Below are 27,626 nucleotides of genomic sequence, written 5' to 3'. Positions count from 1 at the left end.
AAGAAGACGCCATAAGGGAAGAGAAGACTACATCTTTGCAGAGCTACTTGGTTACAAACATAGGCGATCACAGACTCTAATTCGTTCACTGATAGCAGATAGTGCTCTGTTTTGAAACATAGAATGATGCATGCTAGGCCCTTTTTCGAGAAGCTGCAAATGAATAAAATCATGCCATAGAGAGAGTCTCAGTATTCCATGGGATCATCAAAGCCCAAATTTATTATACAGTATAGATACCTTTCAACATTGTTTTTCATCATATATATATCTTAAAGAAGTAATACTAAAAAGTTTCCTCAGGTATCAGAAGGATTGGAATTGGATCTGCTATCCACAAGAGTCCATTCTACTCTTGGTGACGATAACTCCCCATAACCTCTGAATCTCACCAAAGACATCATCTGTCGGAAGCTGAAACCTGCAACAAGGACAAGTGTTCTTCTTCTTCAGCCATGGCAGCACACACATCCAATGAAACAAGTGGTCACATGGCAACTCACACACCTCCCTCCCTTCCTTCATCTCTTCCTTACATATTGCACACTCTTCCCCACCACCACCACTCAACTCCACTGATGGCAACGCCACCACCGCTGCCACCGACGCCGCCACCTCCCTCTCCATCTCATCACCACAACCCGCCGCCTCTAAAAACGTCCGGCACCTCGTCGCGATATCAATAAACGGAGTCAAAACTGCACTACTAGACCCTCCAAGGCCACCCAACGTTGACAAGCTAATACCCAGCTGGTAGTCCATGAGAACACTTCGCCACTGGGCTGGAGATAACCTCTGCAATGCTTGGGGTTCTTGTTGGTGGACTTGGCAAAGGAGCATGAGAAGCAAGGCAGCATCTAGGTCTTTCAATCTAAGGGCGGTGGATGTGTTTGGTGTATTGGTTTCCAAGAAACGTGTGAGGTGTGTGAGCATGGATAGAAGATAACGAGCGATTAGGAGAGTTTTCTGGTGAAGAGTGAGGGTTTGGAGGTGATGAAGAGTTAGTGGGAAGCGAGTGGGAGATTGGAGGAGGGAGAAGAGGTGGTTCTGTTGACGCCAGAACTCCGATGACACAGAGTGTATCAGATGGGAGAATTGGTTGGTGTTGAGGGTGGAGATGGCTACCATGATTTTCTTCTCCTTCTCGTCCATTGCGAATACATGTCATGTGGGTGTGGGACTGTGACTATATATACACGTGAGAATGAGTGAGAACGTGTGGCTTTAAAAGGAATTCCGAAACCACTTATCTGATCCCTAAGATCTTTTTTATTGCCTATTCAATCCTTTTGGTTTCACTAGTATTTTGATTTTTTTTGGAAAGAGAAAGCTACGCTGCCCTTGCACCCGGATGCACAAAATTACCCACCACATCATCGGGAAATTCTATCTTTCCATGGGATTCGACGGTCATTTCGTGTACCCTAAGTTTAGTATTAAGAGTAGTGCGCCACATGCGCCCAATTACCGCTCTTTTCCGTTTGGCAAATTATGCAATAACGGAGCAAAAAATCAGATTGAATCCAAAAGAAAAGTTATTAGCATTTATTTTTTTTTTTTTTTGAACTCCATATAAAAGTTCACAAAAAATCCACTCTCCAAAGAGATTCAAAAAATTTACAAAATTTCAATGAGAACTTTTGATATGACAGACTTTCTAACCTTACCATTTAATACCTAATTTAATCCATTTCCAATAATTTGGCATTTTTTTTTACTGCATTTTGACTTCTTTCTTTCAATTTAGAAATCAAGTTTCTTACCCAAAAAAAATAAAGAAATCAAATTTAAACCCAAAATATTCAAATTCTGAATTAGTCTTCAATCCAAAATTGGGTTGTTATGGGCTACATTAAAATTGGCAATTGTTGCCTGTGTCGGTCTCAGCTGACACCAATCTAATTATAATACATCGATACGGTATCGATACTTGAGAGTAAAAGACCATGGTGTGAAGGACACAATTAGGAATATGGGTAAAAGGCAAGGACAGAAAAGGAAATTTGAAGGAACATTATTTAGAAGATGCAAGCAAGGAGAAAAGTAGACTATGGATATCAGTGGTAGATCAGAGGAGGTGAAGATGCATTGTCCCCAAAAACATGTCTGGTTGGAGCATTCTTCCCGTCGTTTTCTTTTCAAGGTTTGTATATATATTGTATAAAAGATTTGATAATCTTCAATTGGTCATTCCTTGCTCCTCTGCTGGCGCCCTCTCTCCTCTTGTTCTCTTCCTTGGTTTTGTCCGTGACTGTGTGGAGGACAGGAGAGAAAGCGAGAAGGAGAGCGACTTGTGTGAAGGAGACAAAGTGTGCGTGCTAGATGGAGGGCTCACATGGATATGACTGGATAATATGTATATTTTGCTCCTGTCCCCCCCTATGACAAGTCCCTCAAAAGGCCGAAATTATTGAAGAAACTGAGAAAGCTCAAACTTCACAGCATTTATTGGGCATTTTGTCTCCCATCCTACTTACAGTTAACACAATGTACGCAACAAGTTCAACCCGGAATCAGATTCAATCCAATACCAATTACAATTTGAATAAATTGGTAAAAATCGACTGAAAATCCATCCAAATTGGCCAAAAAGTAGAAAATATAGAAAATAGAATCAGGAGGAAGAAGCAAAGATTTCATTGATCGATGATTTTTTTTGAAATTTTTTATTAAACAATATTGTAAATTTAGGTACAAGAGATACATTTCATTGGTTTTTCCGCTAATATTATTGATAACAAATGATCCAAAATAAAAAACTAAGTGCATTCATGATCGATTAAAAAAGGAATTTAAGAAAAATAATCAGAATCAGAGTCAGTCGATTTCAATTCGAATCAGTTTCAATCCGATTTTTTAAACGTACCATCAAAAAAAAAAAATCATAGGTCAAAACAGAGGATTATCTAGGCCTCTACAGTCCACACCCACAAAAAATTAAAAATAACAAAAAAACAGCAGCAACGCCCGTGAGGCCATGTCTCAACCACCCACCCCCCCAAAAAAAAAGGGAAAGAAAAATCTAGTTCTACCTGGCCCTTCACTACACAACTTAACAGGGAACAAAAATTAGGATGTTAAAGGCTCAGTATGGAACGCAGAGCCCAACAGCTAGGAATTGGTAAGTTATGGTATCAAATTGGATAATGACCAACAGGGGAATCCATTTTATATATGGGAGCGGAATGTGGGTAGGAATGTACCTGCACTTTGGAGCGCGTAATCATCTTCAATGAGAGACGTGAAAGTATTTGTGTAATCCAAGCCAGGTCAGGAAATTCTGCGATTGTTCGCTTCATCTGTACACAAAGGTTTGGTAGGGAAGAAATTTCCAGAGACTTAAAAATTCTGTGTGTTCCCAATGAACTTGAACTCTAGGAGTATTCTATCAAAAAATTAGCCAAAGTTTCCACTAATTAGAAGATCTTAACCTCAGTAACAGAACAAGAGCTAAACCTGTCAACGTGGAATCAATATCGACTACACAAATAGAGTGGACTTTTAGATCTCTGTGGTAGTTGAAGTGTGGCTCAGAGATCAGATCATCTAGACTACAGAGTTGAAATCAATCTGTACTGATCCAGTACGCTGCAGCCTACATGACATCGAATTATAAATTTTCACATCCTTGGCTTTAATTTCAAACAACAAATAGAATGAAGGGCCTAATAGTGAACCTATTGAATGGGCTGGGCTGTCTACTGAAACGACACTGATGCAACCACAAAACCATCCAGAAGTGTGCACTTCTTTCTCAGACTTCAACTAAATCATGTTCAAGATATCCAAGCTATAAAACAACTACTGTTGACACCACCAGATTTAATGTCCCAAAAATTCATGTATGGATCCTCAAGCAGCTTCTTTGACTCCACTTTTCACCAAATCAGACTACCTAATTTCCATGTTCCAGCAACAACCTGTTAGAGCTTCTATTTCAATCACTGAGATCAACAGCAATAGCTCAATCCCCCCACAATAATGGGATACTTTTAAGTCTTAAGCACTCCACCTATAACCTGATACTGATATACTATTGATAATCCATGCATCCATACTTTGCCATGTTTGTTGTTCTAAAGGATTATATTCAATAAATAAAGTATCTCCTAAGTGGGACAGATCCAATGTGAGATCCAACCCCCTTGTAAAGTTGCGAAAAACTATTCCCATCTGACGTTTCATCAATCAGCGTATTGACTTGTAAGACTCCCCTCACACAGGTTTCATTTTGAACTAAAGACACTCCTCATGCAACTCATTTACAGGCACATAACCTTCTTCTCTCATCAACTCAGCAAATCCTTCCAGCATCTCATAAATCTCTTCCGACATCCGGTTTGACACATCCCCAGCAATGAAAATCTGCTGTCCACTGCTCGTTTCTATCCAGCTACAGCCAGGGATCTTCTTCAACCCTATTCTTCTCATCTTTTCTCTAATCCTCTCAGCTTCATCCCATCTCCCAGCCCTTGAATATAGATTTGCCATAATGATATAGTTCCCAGTGTTTTCAGGTTCAATCTCAAACAACTGCTCAAAAACAAATTTCCCAAGTTCAACATCACCAGAAACTGATGCACCATTGAGCAACGCACCCCATACCTTAGCATTTGGCTCAATAGGCATTTTGGAAATGAATTCAGCTGCTTCAGAGAGCTTTCCTGCCCGGCTAAGTACTCCAACCATGCAAGCATAATGCTCAACAACTGGTTGGATCCCAAAACCTGACAATATAGCATCGAAGATTTTCCAAGCTTCATCAACCACTCCAGCATGTGCACAAGCTGCCAGTACCGCAGTGAATGTGACCGAGTCAGGCTGAATCCCATTCACGAGCATCTCTCTAAACAGGGCAACTGCCGAATTTGCATCACCGTGTGCTGCATATGCCGAGATTATAGCAGTCCAAACAATCAAACTTCTACTCCTCAATCGCTCAAAGACCTTGTGAGCCCCCTGCAGAAACCCAGCTTTCGCATATGTGTCAATTATGGCTGTACCCACATAGATGTTCTCATCAAGGTTATTCCTAATGGCATAACCATGGATCTGTTTCCCACCTTTTAGGTTTGAAAAATATGAAAAAGTGGGAAGAACACTTGAAAGTGTCACAGAGTTCGGTCTAAAACCTACAGCTTGCATCTTTCGCAGGAGTTCAGGAATGCCCTCGTGACGATTATTCTGAACCTGACCAGAAACGATAGCATTCCATGTACTTAATCCTGGTTTTTCCATTTTCCAGAATAAATCCATTGCTTCATCAACATACCCATGAAGCATGTACCCGGAAATCATCGAGCCATAAGTAACTTCATCCCTCTCGATCATCTCTTCAAATAGTTCTCGAGCATAGTCCAGACTCCCACATTTTGCATACATCCCAATGATGGAATTGCAGACCGAAGCATCCACCTCAATTTTTTTCCCAATTACAAACTGATGAACTTCCATGCCAAAGACAAGGTCCTTTAAATGCGTGCAAGCCTGCATGACACTTACCACCGTTACCCCGTTAGGTCTCAAACCGGGCGAACTTTCCATTTCACTATACAGTCTCAGACAATCCTCATACATTCCAGCCTGAGAATAACCAGAAATCATAGAGTTCCAAGACACAATATCTCTATCTAACATCCCATCGAACAACTTCCTTGCCAGATTCAAATTTCCGGATCTAGCATAGAAGGTAACCATAGCATTGAGCACAAAGATGTCACACTCAAACCCATGTCGAAGCACAAAACCATGAATCTCCTTACCCAAGCTTGAATCAGGATGCAAAGATGACAGCGCTTTTAAAAGACAAGTAACCGTAAAATTATCGGGTACAACAGTGGCTGTTGAAGAAGAAACTAGAGACGAGAAGAGCTTCAGAGTTTCTTCGTGTTTATTGTGTAAAGAGCAAGCAATGAGCATTGCGTTCCATGAAAAGATATTTTTATGTGGAATTTTGTCGAACACCTTGAAGGCTTCGAAAAGAAAACCCGACTTAGAATAAAAAGTGAGCAGCTTTGAAGCGAGAAAGTTGTCAGGGACGACGGACAAGACGACAATGCGGGCATGAATCTGCTTGCCCGGGCCAACGAGACGGTGGTCGGTGCAGTGTTGTATGAGGTGACCATAAGCACCATAGTCCACCCCATCGGAACGATACAGGCTTGCGAGCACTCGTTGGATACAGCCAGTGGTGGTGGCAGCTATGGTTGAAACGTGATTTTTCAGAGGCCCTATTATCCTCATCCATTCGGACCCTGTATCTTCTTGTCTTGCTCTGTTCTTCCTCGCAAATAGCTTTAAGCAGGGTTTTAAAGCCCGAATAAGGGTCCGGATTACGGATTGCCGTCGATCCGGACGGAATCAATAGGAATCGGCCCTACATAGCCCAAAACCTAGATTTCAATTAAGGATCGTCCGATTCATGGTTTCCCTCCGGTGGTAAAGGGAAGGGAAGAAAAGTGGAATTAACTAATTGGGGGGAGGGATCCCTCCAACACCAGCGTGCAAGTTTAGGCGATGGAGGGAGGTATTATGGGAAAAATACTGAAATAGGGGGTATATAGGACATTTTACCAGGGATATTACAATAATCTGACTCTTATTAAGGGTGCCCGCATGTAATTTTGAAATTAAGCTAGCATTGTACTATAATAATCCACGTGAGGTTCAAATGGTCAAAGTAAAAGAAAGAAAACTATAAAAACTCACATGTAAGGACAATAATACACTGGCATTATAAGAAATTTTTCTTCCCCATAATCTTAATCAGATTGGATAGAGAATAGGTCAAAATCAAAATCCAATCTACTCACTGCTATTGGTGAAGCTTGATTTGGGATCTTCGGAGGGCCATTTTGGTCTCGAAACAATCTTGGATTGCTGAAAAATGGCAAACATCCCTGCCAAGGGCAAGGAGTTGTGTTGTGCTCGTCGAGATCTTCGAAATGGTATATTATAGGGCATATGTTATATTTTGGTCCAATCCTGTCCGGTTTGGCAATTTTCTGGGTCCAGGGATATTTTTGTACTTCCTTGGGTTAGGACTTCTCTATATAATGTTCTTATCTCTGAGAGGGTTGTATGAGAGGTTTCGTAACATTTTCAAAAGATAGTAAAATCTGTTCTATTGCTCGACCGTGGACGTAGCTTCTCAACTTGGGGGTGAACCACGTAAATCTCTGGTGTTATGTGTTGTGTGTTTTCTCTGTTTCTCGTTTTCTTCTACAAATCGTCATTCTGGACATTGTTTTCTTAACACTCACATCCATGACTAAAATAACCTAGAAACTTGTTATACTCGTGACATCGATCAAACAGCTTTATCAAGGAAATGGGCAATCTGAGGGAGTTTGTCGAGATTACGATGGACGATTTCTCTTTTGTTTCTCTTGTGGTATCGATCTAACCTACGTAGGTCAAGTGATCACTTTCCAATCCCTTTGTATGGGGTTGGAGCTCTCCCTCGTAGTCCTTGAATTCAACACTGAAGTGAGAACTCTCAAATTAAAATGCTTAAGCATGCACTTTCAATGGAAAAGCACTCTATGGACAAAGAGTATATCAAACATAAATTTTGATTTAGTTTGACAGATCTAAACTAGAGGTCCATATTGATTTAAACATTAGATGTATTCCCCTTGTTCTTCATTCTTTAATTTTATATACAGGAAATCAGTGTTAAGGTACCCAATGCTTGAGAAAAATATGTTTGAGGTACTTCACTATTAGAAAACTACTCATAGAGTACCTCACTTTTTCATATTTTTAACTTTGCCTATAGACCCTCCAGCAAACCTGTTAAAATCCGACAATTCTTCTTCGTTCTCTACTTGTCCTTCCCTGCCTTCCCCATCTCCCCCCTCCACCCACTGCAAGAAGGGAATTCACCAGCCCTTTGCAAGCTTTGAAGAGTTCTCTTTTCTGCTCTTCTGTTCACCAAGTCTGACAAGAATACTAAACTTTGGATCTTCCTTTTATCATAAACCTTGGTGATAGGGTGTAATCTCCATTTCAGCTATCTTGGGAGACGACATTGATGACTTCTTCATCTTCTTCCGTTTGAGTTTCTTTGGTGCCTCTGGAAGGTCTTTTGGCCCGGCCATGAGAACAGCCTACACCTATCAGTGTCGTGCGTTAAGCATACTTTCAGACATCAGGTAACCTCAATGTAGTTTGATAAAAAGCTTGAAATACATATCAAGGGTAAATTGTAACATCATTGACTCTCATTGAAGCTCTATTAAAATTTCTGGTGATCAATAAAAGAAAACAGGAAAGAGGGATTGACTGGGCTTGATCACTGGAATGAATGGTTTTTTTAGGTGGGTAACTAATAACAATCCTGTAGTTTCATTTTTCAAAATCCCTCTTACCTTTTTCTCAGAAAAGAAGAAGAAAACGGGGGTAAATTTGGTTCAGAAATTTGATCAACGAACTGAACCCCGGCCTTGGTTGAACTCCTAGGTCTACTAGAGCCTACACATGCATCAACAGACTCTTCATCACAAATGGAAATAAAGAGGGCAAAGCAACATAAACAAAGATACGAATGAATACATATGAAAACAGAAAGCAAAAACGAAAGAATTCAATCTGCTTTAAGTTTTTTTTTTTTCCTCCATCTGGTTTTGGGTACAAAGGCTACAATATTCTTATGTTTCTTTGCAATTCTGCAACTAAATTTCGTCCCAATAAAGATCTTTGGCAAGATATCTAAGTATGTTTAATTTAATCATCCATGTTTACATACCAGTTAATTCAATTTCTATAAACACTTTCCCAAAGATCTTCAACAATTATGGACCCATTAAACCGAACTTCCTGATTTTTCTCCACATGAGAAACTGACAGCAGTGACAATGCTCTATAAGAACTATTCTGGCCGAGCAGATGTGCTGAAGAGCCACCAGTGGACAAACCACTTCCCATGACTAACTGCCATTACAACAGTAACAAATTCCCACAAAATGCCATCTGCTAGACATCTAAAATATCTTACAATAGTTTAGAGGTGAACCTTCCTCCCAGTTCACCCCCGAAGAAAAATAATTTGTGAGTTTTGAGACTCCAACACATCCTACTGTCAGCCCTAATCATCACTTCTTAATCAATGAAAGTGACACAACAAAAACATGGATTATTCACTCCTCCTGGCCAGTTTCCATTGGAACTAATCTAAAAATGTTGGGACTATAGGGAAAACAGCTTCCCTGTCAGCTACTTTATCTGAAGAAGTCCTGCTGCTGTGAATGGGGATAGAATAAAGATCGGTCACTGCATTGGGTCATTCAAATTACACGAAGACATCCAAAAAAAATCTCTAGCATAGACCCAGAGTGATTACCCTCTCACAGCCAAGCTTAAGAACAGATGACGAACTTACTTCAGCAATACTCTCCATATCTTCCTCATGTACACAGCCAATGACCACACAGCAAGACCAGCTGAGATATAAAGCAAAATAATACCAGAGACAGCTAGAATTCCTGACCCTGTTAAACTGTAAAATTTGCAAACAAGAAAATGGAAATTAATTAAAGAATTTTCCAACATCCAATATGAGGGTTTTTCTTTCCTCTTATTGTGATTAGGCATCAAGAACTATTATGGATATTTCTGAAGCCATTCAAAAGAATTATAGGATATTAACCTGCTGTCTCGTGTAGCCAAGAGCACAGTTAATGCCGTCATTTGCGTGGCTGTTTTCCACTTCCCAAGATTATTTACAGCAACAGCCTGACAAGTAATACTTTTTTAATTATATTGGGAATTCAGTACAACAATTAGCACCCAATGGTTTTGCAAAATGATAAGAGATGGTAGAGAGATATGGGTGGGAAAGAACCTCGAGAACTTTACTATTTTGCGAAGCAGCCCATTCCCTTACTGCTGACATGGTTATCTACGAAAACAGGATGGGAAGCAATTAACATTTGAGATATCTTCAAATGAAATAAAATCCTAAAAACATTATAACCAGAAGAAGCACCAACAATTACTGCGGGAACAATTTTTTTTTTTTTTTTTTTTTAAAAAAGAAGAAGAAAGGTATGTGGGTAATACAGAAAATTTGTGTATTTATAGCTTGGTCAAGAAAGAAAAGTGTCATATTGCAGATAAATAGATAAAACAAAGCAAATCTTGGTCCTAGTTACAATGTCCATGCATAGTTAAGAAGAGCCACCCTGGTAAAGGGCCAATCAAAGTGTTCATCAGAAAAATTTTCGACAGAAGGGTGGGGATGAAATAAACCCATCAAACCAAGAAATATTCAGCTGCATTTGAGTAATATCATACACTTTCAAACACACCCATCTCAAATGCATAACTAAACAAATTACTTCAAAGCTCAAATTATTGGGAATCAACATGAGCCAACCAAGATTAGATATTGTTTGCCCACGGCAGGATCATGAAGTAGGTGTTTCTGAAAGATGCTCCACAAGTGAAGCTTTTTTTTGTTCTTTGTGTGTGTGTGTGTGTGTGTGTTGGGGGGGGGGGTGTTTGCAACATAAGTGATGCAGTTAAGGCAGTAGTAGGATCAATATTATTCCACAACCATATCTTGAGTGGGGAATTCTCACGCATCCAATCTTCATATACAGTAAGAGAAGCAGAATCTTTAGGATCAACTGAAGGAGGATCATCAGTGAGGTAATTCATCTTACCTTTAGCATGAATATACACAATGACTGATTGAGACCATAACATGTAATTACATACACCATTTCATTTGATGCTGGTGATCTGAATATGAACAGTATCCAACGGAACCTTTGGATCAGCCATCATGCAGGTAGGTAATATGGGAATCAATGAAAGCATCAACAGCAGCAAGGATCAATAGTAGGACTTCAGCCCAGTAGCAGAAGATTGATTCTAGCACAAAAAAGCAGCAAGGGATAGCAAAAGGCAGAAAATAAAATCCAAAATAGGTCAATTTCTTCAACCAAACAGACCAGCGGTAGATTAATTCTTCATATAACTTGATGAATAGGAAGTCTAGTTTGTCTTCTTTCCATCATACACTAGGGCAGAAAATATGATATAGGCAGCAGAGGCTGCTGCAACCAGGAACAGAGATTACTCCTTGAAGAACTATCAAACCAGCACTGTGAGAGGATCGATCACTGGTTCTTATTGTTCTGATACCATGTGACAATATCAGATTATGGAATCAGTAACCAAAGAGAGGAAGAAGGGAAGAAAAAGAGATTCAGAGAGACGATGGGAGGCTGCTAGAAGGACTAACAACCGATAGCCAGCTTCCCCTCCTACAATTATATTTATAGTGTAGCAAGTTACAATAGAAGCTTTCCTATTCAGACTAGGAAAGTAAAACAACTAAACAGAGAATCCTAGACCAACTAGGAAAGAAGAAATAAAAGAAATTAAGACAATCCACTATTGAGGGAATCCCCCTATCGTGGTACACAGAACCCTTCACAGTTTAGCAAATTTAAATAAGGGACAAAACAGAATTAATGAAGGGAATGGCAGTTTTGGAAATCAACTTCAAAGGTAATATTGTGGGTGGGGGGAGAAGGCTCATCTCCTACCCTCCAGACGCAACCCTGGAGGCAGAAAAACCAGCATGTCAACTTGGTGGATTGCAACTCATGATCCTCTAGATCCCTAATAACAACCGATCGAACCAGCAGCCGAAGAATCAAAGAAATCTCACTGAAATAGGGCCTGGCAGTGGATAGAAAATCAGGTATGAACATCAGTTCACAACTCCTACTTCAGCAGGGTGTTGGGACTTGGGTTTTGCAGGTAAGGTTGCCCAGGGGAAACGATTCAGACCCTAGAGTTTGGGACAGGATGATGGAGAACTGAGAGACAGTTCCTCTCTTTTAGAACCAACTCACATTAGGGCAGGGAACAGTAACAGGGAAACCCAAATAGAAGGAAGGAAGAGGAAGGGGAAAACAGAGAACTCAATGACCAGCACAGGGGTGCTGCTGGTACGTGATTGCAGAATAAAAAAGGGAAAGAAGAACACAGAAAAAAGACAGGGGAGGTAAGGGGAAAAGAAGACAAGAGAGGAGAGGTCTAATGTATACCAGTCCACAACAGGATCACAAACTTCAGGTCCAGCAACAGTAAATACTTCAATCGGTTCTCAGATTTGCAGCAAATTCACAGCAATAAAATGAAAACACAAGAGATCAAAGAAGGGAAGAAAAACATAGGGTAGTCTCTCTGAGACTCGGGTCACTCACCCACGACCTCTCACTGTATTTTGGTCTTTCACCGATGGCATCTCACCATACTCTCTCACAGAGCAAAGCACACAAAACCATGTTTTTTTTTCTCAATCTTATTAATCAAATCCGTGTACAAGGCTATAGTCCCATATATTAGGCCCATTACAGAGAAAACCCAAAGGATCAAAGGCCCAGCACTTACATAATCCAACCCAAGGCCTATTTCCAATAAAATAAGCCCTTTAGGTGACTTATCTGCATCAAGGTCGCACAAGCACAAGCCACGCCACAGGCTTCACCCAAAAACAAACTCAATTCATTATTCTCATCATCTGCGTAGCAGTAAGTTACAATCATATATAAAAATAAAGATTCCTATGAAATAGAAACTGAAACTAACTCAACAAGGAAACTAAAGCAACTAGGAAACTTGAAGTAGGAAAACTATCTCTTAGTATCTAACTCTCTCTAAAACTCCCATAAAAAGATCATTAAAATTACAAAAAATCCCAATCGCATGTCTGGCCTGGTTTGGGTAAAGTTTGGTTCAATAAGGAACCAAGCCCTCTTCTACAATCTGCATCTCTCCTACAGTACCGTCCATCCCACCCCCCCCCGACCCCTTTTTCTCTCCTCCTGCGAAGTCTCTCTTCCTCATATTTCTCTTCTTCTTTTCTCCCTCATATTTCCCTCCAATTGATCTCCCTTTTCCCTCTTCTATTCTCCCCTGTGATACCCTGTTCTTCCCTTTTCTTTCGGTGTACTGCTCCAAGGCTACTCTGCTATCAGGACTTCTCTGAAGCAGCTCAAGATTAATCTTATATTCTGAACACATAAACAGCATTTGATTTGTTTCTGATCTGTTCTCCAGTCATCTGATTCATTACTTTCAGTTCTAAACCCTTAAGTAAATATTCTGATCTCAGAAACATAAATCCTTTTCAAACTTAGACCGGTTATTCGAATCGAACTGTGATACTATTCTGTTGTGTCTTACTGATTTAGCAATTCACTGTTAGCCAGCAAATCATAATATGCTGGATTTTTCTGCTAAGCCTGAACCTATATTGACTGCCCCTCATTCCTTGATTGCACATTTTATTACTGGGACCTGTCAGCAGACTAATTGACCTTAAGTCATGGATTTGGAATTAAGGTTTAAGCACTGCATTAATAAGGTTTTGCAGCACATTATAAAGCTGTTACAATGATGATCTTGGTACAGAGGATGATAACTGTGAGGAGGTTTGCCGTTTGCATCCTTATCTCAATTGCTATATAATAGAAGAAAGCAAAGATGACAAAACAATATGGTCAGTGAGTCATGTTCTTAAATGCTAAGATAGTTGGAATCTAAAAATTACAAGAGAGCAAGAGAGAAAGTTGTGGGTAGAAGGTTGAAGAAGAGAAAGAAGAAGAGGAGAAAATTGTGGTAAAATGTTGTGTGTTAGAGATTGTTCTCTACCACACCTATATTACTTCACTAACATAATATATGGAATTACATACAACTCCCTAGGGAGGTGAAAAGTAAAAGAGGACAAATACAATGTAAGACAATAAGTAAATAAACTAGTTCCCAAAGTATCCTTAATACATAACTCCAACACTCCTCCTCAAGCTGGAGAATAAATGTTATACATTCTCAGCTTACACAACAGGGTACTAAACTGATGAGAGATGAGCCCCTTGGTAAAGATTTCAGCCAATTGATCACCTATCTTAAGAAAAGGAGTACAAATGTAGCCAGACTCAATCTTCTCCTTGATGAAATGTCGGTCTACCTCAATATGTTTTGTCCTGTCATATTGCACAGGGTTGTGTGCTATACTTATGGCAGCCTTGTTATCACAATAGAGTCTCATAGGTGCCTCAGTATGAACTCCCAACTCTTGGACCAGCTTTCTACCATAGGAGTTCACACACTCCATGAGCCATAGCCCCTGAACTCTACCTCTATACTGGATTGGGCCACAAGTTGTTTTTTGCTTCTCCATGTGATTCAGGTTACCTCCCACAAATGTACAATATCCTGATGTAGATCGTCTGTCAAAAACTGAACCAGCCCAATCCGCATCAGTGTAGCCCTATATCTTCAGATGGTTGTGTCTGGCATATAATAGTCATTTTCTTGAGATGGACTTCAAGTACCTAAGGATACGATACACAGCATCCAAGTGCCCACTTTTGGGGCATGCATAAACGGACTCACCACCCCAACTACATAGGTGATATCTGGGCAAGTCAAAGAGAGGTAGATCAGTTTCCCTACCAGCCTTTGGTATTTTCCTGTATCAACAAGAGAAGGATCACAGTCCTCTCCTAGAATGTTGTTATGCTCAATTGGAGAACTTACTGGCTTGCCACCCAACATCCCTATTTCTTTCAACAAGTCCAGAACAAATTTCCTTTGACATATATTGATTCCCTTTTTAGGTCTTGATACTTCAATCCCCAAGAAATACTTCAAGGGTCCTACATCTTTAATCTCAAACTGTTGGGGCCAAGTAGGTCTTCAGTCTAGCTATCTTAGCCCTATCATCTCCGATCACGATAATGTCATCAACATAAACAATAAGGGTTGTGATTATACCATTACCTCGTCGAGTAAATTAAGTGTAGTCAGCTTGGCTCTGGGAATACCCATTCTTCAAAATGGCCTGTCTAAACCTCTCAAACCAAGCCTTCAGGGATTGTTTGAGACCATATAGTGCCGTCTTGAGAAGACACAAACTTGAAGCCAATGGAGTCTGCACGTACACTTCCTCTTCTAGATCGCCATGGAAGAAAGTGTTGTTCACATCCAACTAATACAATGGCAAATCTTTATTAGACGCCAAAGATAAGAGATCTATTATTGAGTTGTGTTTAGCCATAGGAGCAAACGTCTCCTGATAATCAATCTCATGCACCTGATTGTATCCTTTAGCCACCAACCTGGCTTTGTATCTCTCAGTTGTACCATCTGAATCAGTACTTGACTGTGTAGACCCATCTGCATCCAACTGGAACTCTCCCCTTGGGAAGATCAACTAGTTTCCAAGTGCAGTTCTTTTCAAGTGCTATCGTTTCCTCCAACATGGCTTGCTTCTACTTGGGGTCAGACATGGCCTCAATGACATTCTTGGGAATGGAAATGGACAAAAGGGCAGTAGTAAAAGCAACTCCTATGGAAGATAGAATATCATAGGAGAAAAACTAGGCTATGGGATTAGTACAAACTCTCTTTCCCTTTCGAATAGCAATGGGAATATCTAACTCAGTGGGAAAAGGAGTGTTACCTAACTAAGGAAGGTGGAGCTCAGGATGTGGATCCAAAGAGGACTCTTGGCAGGTTTTCTTCTTCCTTCCCTTTCTTTTGTATACAATTAACTCCTTATTACCAGAACCAACACCTAACTGATCACCAATATAAATAACAACCCCTTCTTTGTGTTTCCCAATATCAAACATACATGGAGAAGTAGGCAAAGGTGGGAGAAAAGGGATTATATCAGCAACCTTTTAATTCCCACTATTCTCCCCCTAAAGAGGATGCTAATGAGGAGTGAATAAAGGTATAGATTCAAAGAAGTTGACTTCTTTGGAGAGGAGGCGCCTTCGGGAAGAGGGATGGTAGCACTTATACCCCTTGGTAGAGGAGGAATATCCAAGGAGAAGGCATTTGAGTGCCTTGGGTCAAGCTTATTCTTAGCAGATTTATTGACATGGACGTAGCAGACACACCCAAACACTTTGGGAGGAAGAGAGAAAGCAGATGTTTGAGGAAACAATGTTTACAAAGGGGATTTGGAACCAAGAAGTTTAGTGGGCATGCGATTAATTAAAAAGGCAACGGTAAGAAGGGCATCTGACCAAAAAAGTCTTAGGAACATCCATGCCAAATAGTAGACTCCTATTGACTTCCAATAAATGATGATTTTTCCTTTTAGCTACCCCATTTTGTTGGGGTGTGTCAGCACCATACTTATCAAGGCATCGCCATGGCGTCCAGACTCCTTGGTCGCCTTGGACGCCTTGCCGCCATGCCGATGTCGCCTTGTTCTTTTACCCTCTAAAACGCGGTGGTCGCCTTCCCGCCTTGATAACTATGGTCAGCACAAGCGAGCTAATGGATAAAGTTTTGGAGTCCCCCATACATGCACTCCCCCCTTTATTAGAAAGAACAATCTTAATTTTAGTAACAAATTGAGTACAAATCATTTGGTAGAAGTTTTTTAAAGCAACATAGATCTCACTTTTATATTTCATCAAAAAGGTCCATGTAATGTGGGAACAATCATCAACAAAGGATACAAAATAACGATAGACAAACAAAGAGGTAGTGGGAAAAGGACCCCAAAAATCAGTGTACACAATATGAAAAGGAATTATGGATCTATTGAAATGGTAAGGATAAGGAGAACAACAATGTTTAGCAAACAAATAGGGTTCACACCGAAATATATGGGAGGAAGGAACAGAAGAAAACAAGTGTGGTTATTGTTTTTTCATAACAGCAAAAGAGGGGTGGCCCAAACGTTGATGCCACAGCATCATGGAGTCAACAGTACTACGGTCACTACGCCCACAACCATAAGGCTAAGCAGGCAAAACTGATGTACCTAGATCAAGAAGATAGAGCTATTCTTCCTCACGTCCACTGCCAATAATCCTCTTTGTCACCAAATACTGAAAAATACAAGGGGGTGCAAAAAAGGTGACACAACAATTTGAGGATTTGGTTAGGGGGCTCACAGATAAAAGGTTAGTGTTAAACTGAGGAACATGAAGGACAGAGTCAAGGGAAATAGAAGAAGTAACATGTACATTGCCCTTACCAGAAATAGAAGAAAGGGAACCATCAGCAACCCTAACCTTATCCTTACCAGAACAGACAAAGTACGAATCATAACACTGAGACATACCAATCATATGGCCAATAGCTCTAGAGTCAATGACCCAAGACGAGGCAGTAGAAGGAGAAGATGTAGAGACCTACAAGGTGGAAGCTGAAGAATTTGGCATTGTTGGTGTAGAGGAAGAGCTGCCCAAATATGCTACAAACCTGTGAAATACTGCAATATCATCCTGAGTGAGGGAACTGGAGTTTGTCTGTAGCCTAGATGGTTATCCCATAGGTTCAACCTCAATCACCATAGTATGTGTTCTAGTTCCCCCTCTCATGCAGTTGTTGCCATGCATACCAAGTGGACAGCCATGAAGCACCCAACATCTCTCTTTAAAGTGCCCAGATTTCCCACAATGATCACATCTGAATATATCGTTGTCAGTCCCTTGGGGTGGAACTCGACCTCTTCCTCCAACATCTGGCATAATGTAAGAACACATGTAAAAAGTGGGGATGATACCAAAACCAAAGGGAGAGCACATACTCTACCCAAATAGAGACTACTCTTCCCAGGTAGGGCTTCTCCAAACAACCTCTGTCGATTCACTTAATCCCAGACATGCTGAAGCAACACACTCACAAGACAGGGGTAACACCTAAAGTCAAATGGGGAGTAAATTCTCAATCCAAAAAAAAATCTTCTCAACACTGGGAAAACAAGGTCCAGCAAGCATACAAGGCATACAACTCAAAGAAACTCAACTCAATCACCTTCTTCAAGGTATAACTTCATCACACAATAACTTGAGGGGCTCAAATGGCTTACCTCACCAACACAAAGTAGTTGGAAGCATCACATACCCACATCATAGGCAAACCAGAGAAAAAAAACAGAGCTGGCGGTACCATGGAGATTGCGAGAGAATGAGTTGTGTTTCTTCAGCACTTCACTTCAACAACCGAGCCCATAGGGGAATGAACCTACCCCTTAGGCAATTATAAGGGACCAAGCCTTACTCCCAATGGATGCTTGATGAGAGAGAAACAAGAACATGACCAACAGGCTGGTGGTAACAGTGTAAAGGTCTCTTTGCCCTTCGAATGGTCTTCATAGTCTTCAATCTTCATTCATAAGGTTTTCTTTGTGATGGGAAAACTCCATTAGGTCTTCTGTGTATGTTTCCTTACCTGGTATAGCCTCCACAGAATATAGTCCACAACCCAAGGTAGCTAACAAACAAGGAAAAAACAGGGGAATGTTACTGGTGGTAATGTGAAATCAGGGAAGAAATGACTTGTGTCTCAACAGCCCTTCTCTTCATGAACTGAGGGCAAGAGAGGATGAAAGGAGGGCCTAGAGTGATTCAAATAGATCCTACCCCGCCTCAGTGGCAGCCGGATGAGAGAGAGAGGCCCATTCCAAGAAAAAACTGGCGGTAATGGGGAAAAACTGCCCCACTTTGGTTTGAGATTCAAAAGCTCTATTTATTCATGTGAGGCCTCCTCTTGATGTTCCAATGATCTTCAAACTAAGTTCATCTCATGGTTTCTTCGAATCTTTCACATACTATTCTCTTCCTTGGAACCCCTTGTAACCTAGGGTTCCAAAGAGCGGAAATGGGAGCACATAACTCGAAGCACGACTCTCAAACATAAACTGGAACTCTGATATCAAGTTGGAATCTAAAGATTACAAGAGAACAAGAGAGAAAGATGTGGGTCGAAGGTTGAAGAAGAGAAAGAAGAGGCGAAATTGTGGTAGAATGTTGAGTTAGAGAATGTTCTCTACCACAGTTATATTACTTCACTAACATAATATATGGAATTACATACAACTCACTAGGGAGGTGAAAAGTAAAAGAGGACAAATACAATGTAAGACAATAAGTAGATAAACTAGTTCCCAAAGTATCCTTAATACATAACTCTAACAAAGATAACCACGTTTAGTACTTTAGACAACAGCAATGGATGTTTTAAGAGATATGGATCCATTTATTAACCCAAACATGGGACAATAATATTAATATCTGCTTCTTATGGCTTGTACGTGATGGGTATCCTAATCACCAAGCTATTAATGATCAGAAAACCAGAAGATAACCAGCATTGCAGGCTAAAGATAAACCAGAAATACGATGAGTCTAGTAACTCTCAACAGGGTAATCTGATGGGGACAAAATTACGGTTGAATGGATGTGATTTGCCATGATCTATTCCAGAGATAGGAACAGAAGTTCTTGAAAAGAACAATTGTTCAAAGATGCTTTTGTACCTCCGATTTGGCTGGATCTATTCCAGTATGGGCTTAAGTAGATATGGCAAAGTTCAACTTAACCTGGAATTTTGTCATACAAACAGGACTGCTTGAAACTTTGTCTAAAATGTCATGAGGTGCAGAAAACTCATATATAAGGAGGCAAGGGGATTTTGCAAGTGCTAATGAAAATATTTCCTTGCATTATTATGCACGTATGGATGGGAGAAATATTTATCATACACTGACAAACACTAAATGCTCAAAAGCCTGTTTTAGAATTCCTTTAGGGTTAAGATGTCTAATTTATTAATTAAGTGATGTAGGTGTAAGGCTGGACCGGCCTGAACAAGGAAGAACCAGGTCTAAACCTGGGTTTTGATCTCATAGGGATATATAGGAGTTTGTTCCTTTGTTTGGCAGTTATTTGATGTTTACTATTGTGGCCATTGTTAGCAAGTTAGGAGTTTGAGTTCCTGTTGGTTTCAGCTTTTGTTTTAGAATTCAAGTAGGATTCTTTGTTTTCATTTCCTATTATATGTAACCACCCATCGAGATTTAGATTAGAGTTGAATAATATTGAATTTTTAACAGTCCTGTTTCTGTGGCATGGCTGCTGGTTGTGTGGCTTTCTCTTCTTCTTCTTCTTCATTGATTCAAATCTGATTCAATCCCCTCAAGTGTGCTCTCTCTTGCACCCATTACTCTACTCTTCTTCTCATTACTGTTTATTTCTTCCTCTGCTTCTCTTCCTGTAGTTTTCTTGCTTACTGGCGCTGACCGTTTGTGGCAATAATAGCAGATCAACAGAATCAAGTTAATCTCCTTTGCTGCAATCCCTTTCGTCCTGAGGCGTGGGGTATTGGTACTTCTCCTAGAGGCAACCCATCATACTGACTTTCAGGTCGAAACTCAAAGGGTGCTGTTGGATATCTCCTTGAAACCAAATCTGAACCCTATAGAAACCACCCTACCTGATTTCAGGAACTTTTCGTTAACCTTTAACATGCTGATTCTTGTGTTTGTTACTTGCATTCAAGAGGTGATGCAATTGCAAGGCTGGACCAACCTCAATAGGGGTATTTAGGATATTTTGATAGGATAGTTTTGTAATTTGAATCTTTTTTTTTTTTTTAATATAGGATTTATATAGCTATCAACAGGAGTGTAGATTATGTTCCAGAAACTGAATGGGAATCCTTGTATGATTGGCATTCTATCTTTTACGGAGTCTATACATATAATTAACTTGATGCAGTATTTGGGAACTAGCAGCAGTGCCAAGAGAAGAACTTGAGGTTTCAGAATTCCTAGTTTCTCTAGGAATCCTAGTCTCCCTGGGAAACCTATTCCTCCTCTGCTATGGAGCTCTATTTAAGTAGAGTCATGTTTTTAATTTAACTTCCTAGTTTTATTGTGTGTGTGTCCTAGTTCAGGCTGGATTAAGAATCTACAAATCCAGTCCTGCTATGAGTTTATTTTCTTTCTAGTCCTAGTTGGTTTAGGACCCCAAAGGAGTTGTGTTAACTCTTTTATTGGTCAGGATCCTTGACCTTTTGATATCTTAAATCTTCTAAATATGGTCTTTTCTCTCACTGTGATTCTGGTTTTCAACTGAGTTTCTAAACGATTCTAGAAACCCACCAAGTGGTATCAAAGCTATGGATGTGAGTAGTTCCAGCACCTCAACCCAAACCAATGACTCTATTGTTAAAGTGATTGAGATGTTGAAACAGTTGAATGAACAGATGACAAGGATGGTGCAACGTATTGATTCTGCACCTCCTATGACTGATATTACTACAAAGGAGGTGAAGCTAGAAGTTCCTTACTTTGCTAGACAGATGGACCCATACCTATTCCTTGATTGGTTAGATTCTCTAGAGGAATATTTTGACTGGTACGACATGACTGAGCCAAGGAAGCTTAGATTTGTTTACTTGCGATTGATTGGTCATGCCATAGATTGGTGGAGATTCCATGAAAGGAGGCTCAAAGTCAAAAGACGTGAGCCTAGGAATTGGGAAGAGATGAAGCACAAGTTGAAGACAAGTACCTTCCAGAACATATCCAAAGAAAGCTTGCCTTTCAACAAGATTATCACCAAAAGGCCTTCAAAGTTGAAGACAACTTGAAGCATCCATCGATGAAATTCATTTTGCAAATTGGGGATTGTTGGAAGTCTGGCACCAATAATGTTAAAGCACAGGTTGACCGTTGATCTTTAGTTTGCACCATCAAAGTAAGAAATGAAGGAACTAGGTAACGAGGAGGAGCCTATCACTTTAGACGAGACAACGAAGGAGAATCTAGTTCTCCCACACAAGTTTGCTTTGGATTATGAAGGAAAAAAGGAGACAGCAATCGTAGAGGAATCAATGATTCAAGGTGAAAATCAAGTTCTTTGCAAGGTAGAAGATTTTCCTTCACTTCAAGAACCAAAGTTTACAGTTGAAGAAAAAAATAGAAGAAATCAAAGCAGCCTGCGACACAAAGATGAGATAATTCTAGAAAATTTTAAGGAAAAAATTCAACAAGCAGACCATTCTGTCTCTTAAGATAACACTGCAGACCTCAAAGAAGATAGTAAAGCCAAGGTTGCAGCAGTAATACTAGATGAGGTTGTTAAGGAACACTTTGAGAACATTCTATGTGACGCCGAATATTCAAGATGTTTTTGTTGTGGAAGATTTCATAGACGAGAAGGTTCCCAGGGTTCTGGATTTTCTTCATATCATGCATGTGCAACCAGAATTTTATTTTGGACTGAAGATGAATGCTAATCCCGCAATGTTCATTCTACTCGGCCACAAAACTCATGGACGAGTTTTTTCAAGCCGGGGAGAATTGATGCTGAGATCGATCCCTTGATCTGGAAACCTTAAATTTTGGTTGCTAATTGATCATCCATTCAATACTGCTTTGGTTCCCCTAAACCTGAGATCGATCAGTAGGATTCCCCTGTAGTTCCAGATCCAAAAGTTGCATCAGAATCGTCTTTTGAGGGATTGTTCCCTGCTATATAACAGACCTTCAACCAGAATATTCTCTGTATTTGAACTACCAATTGTCAGTTGTCAAAGAAAATTCTTGAATATGGTCATATATCATTCACTGCAATTCTAGTTTTCAAATGAGTTTCTGAACCTAACGACTTAGGCTTCTAGATACCCATCATAACTCCATCAAGATTGGGATTCGATTTGAATGATTTTTTTTTATTTCATAGGCGGCTGTGTGCTACGGTTGTGCGACTCGGTCCTCTTCTTCCTCTAATCAACTGCAGAACTGATTCTTTTCTTAGGTCAGATCCTCCCTTACATCTTCTGAGACTCTCTTTCTTCTTCCTATTTTCTTCCATTTTAGGTCATTAAAATCTATCAGTTGTACTCTGTTCTGGGCAGCACTTGCAGCCCCCCAGTTTTGGATAGAACTCTAGGTCATACATCCTAGGTTGATTCAATTCCTGAATTTCACTCCCAAGTCCCAAATTCCCCCTTTATCTGGAGTTATAGACCTGCCATTGAAACCAAAGTTGCGACTTGCACATAACCTGTTTTCAGAAATTTATTGTTTGAATATTGCTTGGTTTGGGGGATTTGTGGTCTGGAGTCAAGAGGGTTGGGGGATTGTGATCCTAATCCTAAAACAACAAGTGTTTTGGAGTCATGGTAGTGGAGCTGGAGCAACCACAAGGAAACCTGTTTTGTGCACTACCTTGTGGTGCTGTGAGGCTGATGGTAACCAAAGCTTTGAAATTCCAATTAAAGACATCTTTTGTTTTGTTCATTTTATTCCCATACCATTTGGAAATACCAGATTGGTCCTTCTTCTTTAAGTGTATTGGTCAATCCGTCCTAAATCCTGTTTCCTTACCAAAAGGGGTCCTCAACTGTCCAGAATTTCCACTGACCGCATTATTTTGAGTTTCTTTTACTTTAATGGGCCCATAGCAACCCAAAAGCAGGGTTTTAGACCCCAGGTTGCATTATGAGAGATATGGGTTCCTAATCTTCACCCAAAGCTTCAGTTGAATTAATCCACATGAGAGAGATCTCTCATTCGAAGCAAACCCGGTTTGACTACTGGTTGGGTTCCACCGTTCCAACAAGAGGTAGAAAAACTACTTCTCATATTTGCTAGTAAGGTCAACTTTCTTGGTTATTACATAAAACCTCGTTTAGTTCTGATTTTTATTATAACTCACTCCATTGTTATTTGTTGAGGATTTTATTTCAGAAAAGTCCTTAATTCAGAGTTTGTTGAGTTTGTTTCTGTTTTACACCCAGACTATTCTGAAGTTATAGAAAAGTCCTAAAGTATGCTAAAAGTACAGTTTTTCCCCTCTTTCCAAGAGTGCTTCTGCTTTATCCCCAATCTGAAATTAAAATTCCAGAATCGTCCCTACCTTGTGACCTATAGGGCGGGCCTTGGCACAACAGTAATTTGCTCCATTGTGACCTAGTTGTCGCGGGTTCGAGTCGGGAAACAGCCTCTATGCGAAGCGCGGGTAAGGCTGCATACATTATGGCCCTCCCCAGACCCCGCAGTGGCGGGAACCTCATGCACTGGGTACGCCCTTTTTTAATCGTCCTTGCCTTAAAATTTATTCACTCCTCTCCCAAGTACTCTTTACCTCTTTCAAACGTTAATAGTATCAAAAGTGTGAAACTGCCACTACTCATTCAATGTTGTTTGTAACCTGTGGGCCCATGATGATGCAAACTTAAGGGTTTCGGACCCCATGAGCATGCATACTTTAAACATGAGAGCAACATAAAAACTTGGAATGCATAGCAAAAAACAGAAAGAGCATGTATACAAAAAGATAAATCCAGGTATGAAGTTAGTTTAACCCAAAAGAAGTGGTATGGGAATATAAGAGGCAGTAGTAATCAGGAAATCACCTCTCTACCAATTATGGCAATTGAAGGTACTGTCAGTAGCCATGGTACTTCTCCAAACATGGCAACTTCCAATGGTCTAGTACACAATAATACCAACGTCGCACCAACCATAAGCTGCATTCAATGAACAAAATAATTAAAGAAAAAACAAGTACAGACGTCTAAAATAAGGTGTTTCATATTTTTACTTTCTTTTTTCTTGAACACCATGCCTTGTAAGAATCAACTAGCTCCATCAACAAACAAACTCTTGTTTCTTTTTGGGGAGAGGGGAGGAGAGATTATAGGGAGGATCTCAAACCTTGTCAGCGACAGGATCCAAAAACGCACCAAATGCTGTGCTTAATCGCATCTGAAAAACATAGAAGGAATGTTCAAGAGACTAGAATGAGATAAAATGAGAGCAATGGAAAGATGGTCCTACAAACTGTGGCATTGAGAATCAATCAGAAGTTGAGTACCTTCCGGGCAATATAACCATCAAGCCAATCTGTAATTGCAGCAGCAATGAAAATAACGGTTGTTGCAGTTTTTCCCCACCAATCATTCGCATAAAATGCTGAACAAATTCAACATGTTAGCTTCATCAACATACTGATATCAGACACTGGAAACTGTAGTAAACTAGTTAAAAGATCAAATATAAGAGAAGCATAAGAATTTTATACATTTAACATAATCTATACTTTCACAGACATCAAATCCAAACATGATTATGGAATTCACACATCAAACTCTAATTTCAGCAGCCAAAAAGAAGGGAGGAGGGAAGGAATAATTCTAGGTAAAGCTGAAGGACTTATACATTATATGTTGGAACAGCAAGCACTACTTACTAGCTAAATTAACTAATATAACCAATAATCCTTCAGTATAATCTACCAGTATCCAAATATAGAAAAACTGATTTATTAAAGGACTATATATTCAGAGAACATGGACAATCATAGAGAAATATCATTACTTCAATAAAGACTTGATAGGAGCAGAAAGAGAAAAGAAACTACAATACTAGGCTAGGAGAGACAATCATAGAGATATATCATTATTTCATTAAAGACTTGATAGGAGCAGAAAGAGAAAAGAAACTACAATACTAGGCTATGTTTAATCTCCTAATCCCACTCATGTTTATTGTTTAGCAATACATTGTTTCCCCTCAATATAGCAGGGTTTTTTTTTTATTTTGTAGGGTGAACAACAGAATTAATTCAACGAACAAAAGGCTGCAAACACGGAGATAAAACATCATGTACAGCAAAAACCTAAAGCATATGAACATATATAATTACATAACACATCTTACTACAAAAATCAGCAAATAAAAACAAGGACTGCTCTTTCCCAATTTCACTCTCCAACAGGTGCCCCTACATATAATGAGTTTCACCAAGCACCATCTGTTGTAGAGTTACGTGACCTTGCTCTCCACTGAAATGAGATATTGCTGTGAGACATAAAGATCCCACCTTCACAATTAAATAAGAAGTATCTCCAAGGACCTGAGTTCAGAGATGACATCCATGATCCATCCAATGACTGTAGTTAGACCCCTCAATAATTAAATGCTCACACTGTATAGTAGTAGCTACACCTAGGCCCACAATCAAACCCCTCCAATTCTGCCATCAGGGTCCAAGAAACCAGCAATGCCAAAAAAACACTAATGGAGGCCCCATCATATCCTCAAAAAACACCACAAATTCCCCACCACTCCTGGGTTCCCCAAGCTGCTGCAATCAAGTTAAGTTAAATGGCCAGTAGAGGTGGAGGAATCCACTGATGAACCTGTCTAAATGCAAATGGATTATAACATGCTCTTCAACACACTTCCTTTCTTGGGGCAAAGAGGCCAATTAAGATAATAATGTAGTAGCTCAGTTCTTTTAAATTTTCTGTTAAAAGAGAAAATTGGCTCATCACGTAACATTAGAACTAAATGAGCAAATCAATGAGTCAATGAGACGAAGCCAGATAATTTGCTCTCATCTTAGACAGGTTTAGGCATAAAAACAAGAATGAGAACAGTCGTCCAAGCATATTCATATATCAACTGAACACTAACATGGGTCCACTTACAAAATATATCAGTCAGCTTGCACTTTGATTCTATTTTTGCTGGGACAAGAAGAGTGGATATTGGGATGGCAATAAGTTTATTAACTGATTTTCCTAACTCAACCTTCAAGTGAAACAGCAGGAAGTGGAGTCAATCTTCCGGAGGAAGGTCAACAAAGGGATCCACTCCATCATCAAATTGATAGACTGAAAAAACTATCTTATGGAGGTCCTGACAACCAGTAAGAACGAAATGATTACCTAATGCCATATATGATTTGGGAATTAATTAGTCCTTCAATACAAAATGGCAGTAACATTAGACTTGTTCCACAGTCTGTATAAAACCTATATCTCCAATTTAAGCTTTAATGTTCTATCTCTAATTATGGGTAACTCAATATAAGAAATAACAAGACCCTTCAAGTGATCAATAGCACTTGCATGTCATCTCAAGGTTGCTCTTCAATCAGCAGAACCAAAATCAGAATCTGGAGAGTAGAAAGGTCAAAATTCCATGGGTCGAGCTCTGACATGGATTATTCTAAAGTTAAAGCCAAATAATCCCACAGCTGAAGAGTGGAAAGGTCAAAATTCCAAAAGGGGTTCCTTCTCGGTTTCTTTCACTCAAAAACACAAACATCCGTCATAACTAACAAATTCAATAACCTAAAGGCAGAAAATATCCAAATCTTTTCCTTCATCGCACATTCAAAACGTCATCGGCCAAAACAGAAAGATGGGGAGGGGGAGAGAGCAATACAGAAAAGCAGATCTTGCATCTAGAACCCATGAATTTTTTTTAAACGAAAAAAAATAAGATGAAACATACTGCAAACGAGGAGCGGGACGGCGGCAACGCGACCAAGCGTCAAGATTGTAGGCAATGTAAGCAATCTGGGAGATTGTAGTTGTTGTTGTTGTTGCAATAGGTGGTTGTGGTGGTGATTTTGGTTCAACGGCAGCGACGGCGACCAGTCCTTGTCGGTCCGGTAGTCCTTATTCTCAATACCCATGTCGGCCACAGGGCCTTCGTTCGATCCAGAAGAAGCAGAAGATAACGCTTTTTGAGCGGGAGACCGAGACCCCACATCTCTACGCAAGCGCACATTGGGGAAAGCAATACCGAAATATGCGCATGATAGTAGCCTCCAACCATCCCTCCATCCCACCGACAATCGCTCTCCTTTGTCACCGTTACTACTACTGAGGGCCACCGATCCCTTGGTTCTCGCCATCAACCCTACCTCCTCCATGGCAGCAGAGCCTTCGTGGCGGCACCAACACTCCCGCTACTGCTGCTATTATTGCTTATCCTGCGCACCCTTTTACCTATCAAGTACGGCTTCTTGCCTCAGATTGAA

At 40.0% G+C, this 27,626-nt stretch overlaps 3 protein-coding genes and 1 long non-coding RNA gene across 5 annotated transcripts in view; 1 reads left to right on the top strand and 3 right to left on the bottom strand.

The window, feature by feature from the left end:
- Window positions 1-12,477, top strand: part of LOC122650031 — a 22,313-nt gene extending 9,836 nt beyond the window's left edge. Inside the window, exon 2 of the long non-coding RNA XR_006331365.1 lies at window positions 12,367-12,477. This is a non-coding gene — a long non-coding RNA (uncharacterized LOC122650031). The remainder of the gene's footprint in view (window positions 1-12,366) is intronic.
- Window positions 219-1,206, bottom strand: LOC122650027 (E3 ubiquitin-protein ligase SGR9, amyloplastic-like). The gene has a single exon (XM_043843325.1). It carries the CDS (start codon window positions 1,150-1,152, stop codon window positions 331-333), a length of 822 nt encoding a protein of 273 aa, XP_043699260.1. The 5' UTR covers window positions 1,153-1,206; the 3' UTR covers window positions 219-330.
- Window positions 3,808-6,277, bottom strand: LOC122650025 (pentatricopeptide repeat-containing protein At2g37310). The gene has a single exon (XM_043843322.1). It carries the CDS (start codon window positions 6,241-6,243, stop codon window positions 4,237-4,239), a length of 2,007 nt encoding a protein of 668 aa, XP_043699257.1. The 5' UTR covers window positions 6,244-6,277; the 3' UTR covers window positions 3,808-4,236.
- LOC122650026 (CDP-diacylglycerol--glycerol-3-phosphate 3-phosphatidyltransferase 2-like) lies at window positions 8,631-27,626 on the bottom strand. 2 transcript variants are annotated; one of them, XM_043843324.1, is made up of 8 exons: window positions 27,216-27,626; window positions 27,095-27,185; window positions 24,666-24,763; window positions 24,506-24,556; window positions 24,205-24,318; window positions 9,845-9,901; window positions 9,650-9,735; window positions 8,631-9,499 (listed from the first exon to the last, which is right to left on the bottom strand). In XM_043843324.1, the coding sequence occupies exons 1-8, from the start codon at window positions 27,516-27,518 to the stop codon at window positions 9,379-9,381; spliced, it is 921 nt and encodes a 306-aa protein (XP_043699259.1). In that variant the 5' UTR covers window positions 27,519-27,626; the 3' UTR covers window positions 8,631-9,378. The 2 variants fall into 2 exon arrangements, with proteins under 2 accessions (XP_043699259.1, XP_043699258.1); XM_043843323.1 differs by having other exon boundaries at window positions 27,095-27,624.

Source organism: Telopea speciosissima, chromosome 2 (genome assembly GCF_018873765.1).
Source record: "Telopea speciosissima isolate NSW1024214 ecotype Mountain lineage chromosome 2, Tspe_v1, whole genome shotgun sequence".
NCBI lineage: Eukaryota > Viridiplantae > Streptophyta > Magnoliopsida > Proteales > Proteaceae > Telopea > Telopea speciosissima.
This window is presented reverse-complemented; position numbering and strand designations above follow the sequence as displayed.